We start from the raw sequence: 4,254 nt of genomic DNA, 5'->3' as shown, positions 1-4,254 counted from the left end.
TGCCTTGGCAGTCTCAGGGCTGTACTGCTCCAGCCGTCTCCTTTGTGTTGTTTGTTTCCCCCTGTCTGTGTTGTTTGTGTGGCTGTCACTCCTGGCTCCTGGCTCAACCTCCACTCACCTGCTGCAATCAGCTGTGCACCCTCCCCGACTACACACCTGCTTTCCATCAAGCCATTTACAACGGCATATCAACGGAGGCTCCACAACCTTTCTCCGCCAGATTGTCAAATATCAGCCGTATCTCCCTTCCGGTCAGCACCGTAGTGTGGAGTTGCATTAGGTAACGCGAGATACGGCTGATACTTGCGCATCAGTTTATGTTATGGATCAATATCAACAGTCCTGCCAGTAACGTTACTATATTATCAATACTACTTTAGTTATAGCCTGATATATGATTGCTAACTTCTTTACAATGTTGTGATGTGACTGACGTTAGCTAACATGCTAACGCCGGTCACTCACCAAGACAGCTGCTCTGTTCTCCCACTGGTTCTCCTCACACCAAAGCTCCATTTCTCTCCGATGGCCGTTATTTTTTCTAATCCTTGGCTGCTCCTGGTCTCTTGGACGCCTAGCAGGCTCATAATTATAATATATGCATTCGAATATATATTTTCAGCCTCTTCTGTGTCAAAACTAGCATTGTGATCCATGTTTATTAATACGTTAGACCGGCCGCTCTCCCCCTTGTTTCCCCCATGTTACGTCACACGCGGGAGGTCACGTGCGGAGGCTTTTTTATGCGGAAGTGAAAATGTCTTAACTAAAACGACGCCAGATGTCACTGTAGTGTATATTTCTGTATATTTTTTGAAAATCTAGTGTATTCATCATTTTCCTACACATTTATTCACTGGTGTCTCTAACCTGCAAGTTGCTCTTTAAAGAAATCATGTCAGTTTTAAAAATGTTTTCCCTTCATCTGCCCTTTACAGAGTGAGATGGGACTGGCCACAGAGCAGCTCTCAAGGCAGCTCATTGATTATGAGAAGAAAGTGAGTATTGTTATTATAATCAAGAGTATACTTTTCAATGGAGACAGGGGGTCATGTTCCGGTCACTTTTTTTATGACAGGTTTATTTGACTACTGCAGTCTCTTAAGACTTTAATGAATTATGTGCAATTGTTGCAAATGTAATTGTGCATGAGACCATTTCAAGAGTTTTAGACTGGCCAGCCACCATTATCCAGAAAAAATAAGCGCATAAATGACAACAAATATTGTTATATTTGTTTAACCACCTAATAATAGTACCGGTATATATGTAATTTGATCTTTCTCTCCATGTGAGTTTGCATGTGTCTGCCACACCTAGTCTTTGCATGATCTGTGCATGAAATAACCTTGAAGTAGAAGTGCCTCTCTGTTAGTTATGTATTATGGGTTCTAAATAATGTATTTGTTGAGGTTGACGGAGCAGCTTCATGAAATAATAATGACAAATAAAAGTAATCGCATTTATGGATAAACAAATCTTGGGTGTGGATTTATGGATTAGCATAGGGTTTAGTAGCCTATTTGGCACTTATGAGCACTGTTTGCTAAATCTGCGCTACATAATGCAGTTTCATGGTATAAACTGTTTCCTCCTTCTTTCCTCTTTCATCTAGAATTTTGCCCTTGGGAAAGGTGATGAAGAGGTAGTCCTCACACTGAAGAGCTTCGCCAAAACTGTAGGAGAGGTGAGTTTCAGTTTTATTGTTTTATGGCTGTGTATTTATATGTGTGTGCTCACAGCAGAAGAGAGCTATGAATGCTAGGTTAGTAGTTGGTTATTTTATGATGTAACAATGGAGATTACACCTCTGCTCCCAGATCATGCTGGTAAAAATGACCTTAAAGAAAAGACCTGAGGTGGATACTGCGCCGCATGAATGGACAGCAGTGGGGGAATAGATTGATGGATGAAGGGGTGTGTGTAAGCTCAGGAATATAAAACAGATGGGCCTGTTTCTGTCAGACACGGGGGTCCACAGGCATGCTCACTCAGCACTCAACAGGATTTAGGACACGGCAATCCACACATGCTATTTGTTTAGAGGACACAGGTATACTGTGTGCTTGACCTTTACCTTCTGATTTCCGAAGAACACTTATGTCGCAATGTCCATCAGGCCTACCGCTGCACCTAATGCTGTGAACTTTAGCATTGGCTAAACTCAGATTAACCTGCATGTCCTCCTGTTAGACGCTGGAGTGCAGCTTGTTGATAGGCAAAGAGAATTATCGCAGGTTTGCTGGTGTGTGCGATATGTGTTCATGTTTCCAATGCTAGAGTTAACAGCAGGTTTTATTTTATTATTCTCTTCAGGAAATGTGCTGTTCCCCAATATGGGCTTGTTATGATTTAGCAGAGTCATTGTCTGCAGTTATGCACCCATTTAAAATATGACTTCACAGCTTGCTGCAGGAACAACCGGGAGCAAATATCACTATTCATATTGAAATGAATTGAAATCCCTCAAGATGTTTGCGGAGAGTACATTTTCTGTTTATGTATTTGTCCATAGATGTTTTTTTTTTAATAACCTGTTTTTTTGTCATCCAGCTGAACTCCCTCCACTCGGAGCTCGCCCACCAGATGGCCGACAGCATGGTTTTCCCTTTGATCCAGTTTCGAGAGAAAGACCTTACAGGCAAGGCCACACCACACGCACAACAGACAGAACACTTTTCATATTTTTATTTATTTGTTATGCCTGCTATCAATTGTCAAGAGTTGAAAAAAGTTAAGGGGAGATGGAATAACAGACGACAAAGGTTCCTGGTCAGCGCCTTTACCACTAAACCACAACACCCCATTATTGTCACATTATGAGCGATAAGTTATCTGGGCATTGCAATAGCTAGATGTATCATTTATTTGATTTGGTTCATTGTTATTTTTTATATATTCTAACAAAACGTCCTTTGCTCTGAATGTTGCAGAGATAAGCACGCTGAAGGAAATATTTAGCATCGCCACTGATGGTGAGTACAAATCCTGACCTATTTAAGAAACCAATAACAATTACCAGTTACTTTTTGATCCTCATGTCCCTTCTCTACTCTCCTGCAGAGCACGAGGCAGCGATGGTCAAATACAGCCGATTGCCCAAGAAGAAGGAGAATGAGAAGGTAGAGTGACTGTGAAGTGCTTCCTCTCTTGAAAAAGCTTTTTCTCATTGAACTGTAGAAGGCCATACGTACAGTGCATTAATGCTTTGGCAGTGCTTTGCTTTCATTCAAATATTCCTCTACAGCCACACTGCAGTGTTTTAGTAAGAGTGTTACAACAACATGCACTATAATGGCTGCTCAGATAACAGTCCTGCTATTTGCTCCCGTTGAATGTGTCAGCATGTCCTCTTGGACGTACAAGATAAATCGTCTTTGTTGCTTATTTGTATGTGTGTGAGACGAGGAAAAGTGTTTGCATGTATGAGTGAGTGTGCAGAGTTTGATAGTGAGTTGATATAAACATTTGCATGCTTATCCTCTCCTTCCTGGACAGGTGAAGTCAGACTTGGTGAAGGAGGTGGCCTACACCCGGAGGAAGCAGCACTCGGCCTCGCTGCAGTATTACTGCGCCCTCAACGCCCTGCAGTATCGCAAGAGAGTCGCTATGCTGGAACCAATGCTAGGCTACACACAGGCACAGGTACTGACCACCATCTGGGTCACAACACATTAGCATATCAGTATTCAAAGTCCTGGGTATGCATCTCCTCTTTGGAACTGATTAAGTTAATAAAGAACAACTGTTAGAGTTCAATATATAAACCAATAAGTATTTTATTCTTTTTATGGAAACAAATAGATTTGTATCTTCTTTTTCTGTTTCCAGCTTTTCAGTAGCTTTACTGTTTCATATTCGATATCAGACGTAATATCTTTGTCTATGTAATATTTTCGTTCACTATTTCGCATTTTATAGTCAAAACAATTAATCTAGAAAATGAATGGCAGATTATCTTTCAATTACATAATTGTTAGTCGCAACCCTGCATGTGACCACATGCAATGTGTCTCTCTACATTTCTATCGCATAGTAATCGAACTGTAAATGTTTAAAGGTCCCATGTCATGCTCTTCCGGTTATTACCCGTCCCCTTGTGTGTTATGAAGGTTTTTATGCATGTAAACGGTCTGCAGGGTCACAAACCCTCAAAGTACACCCTGTAGCGAGTAAAACTCTAACACAGAACAGACCTGTCTATGCTGCCCCAGAACGCCTCGTTGGGGATTTCTCTTTTTCCATTTGATTCTT

At 41.3% G+C, this 4,254-nt stretch overlaps 1 protein-coding gene across 1 annotated transcript in view; it reads left to right on the top strand.

The window, feature by feature from the left end:
• LOC104950255 (DCC-interacting protein 13-beta-like) overlaps window positions 1-3,691 on the top strand; it is a 6,941-nt gene extending 3,250 nt beyond the window's left edge. Inside the window, exons 3-8 of the mRNA XM_010776746.1 lie at window positions 939-998; window positions 1,616-1,687; window positions 2,554-2,641; window positions 2,934-2,975; window positions 3,064-3,122; window positions 3,499-3,691. Of these exons, the coding sequence (XP_010775048.1) occupies window positions 939-998; window positions 1,616-1,687; window positions 2,554-2,641; window positions 2,934-2,975; window positions 3,064-3,122; window positions 3,499-3,678 (501 nt within the window). The 3' untranslated portion in view covers window positions 3,679-3,691. The remainder of the gene's footprint in view (window positions 1-938; window positions 999-1,615; window positions 1,688-2,553; window positions 2,642-2,933; window positions 2,976-3,063; window positions 3,123-3,498) is intronic.
• The last annotated feature ends 563 nt before the right edge of the window (window positions 3,692-4,254 follow it).

This window comes from Notothenia coriiceps, unplaced genomic scaffold (genome assembly GCF_000735185.1).
Source record: "Notothenia coriiceps isolate Sejong01 unplaced genomic scaffold, NC01 NC01_scaffold00017317, whole genome shotgun sequence".
NCBI lineage: Eukaryota > Metazoa > Chordata > Actinopteri > Perciformes > Nototheniidae > Notothenia > Notothenia coriiceps.
This window is presented reverse-complemented; position numbering and strand designations above follow the sequence as displayed.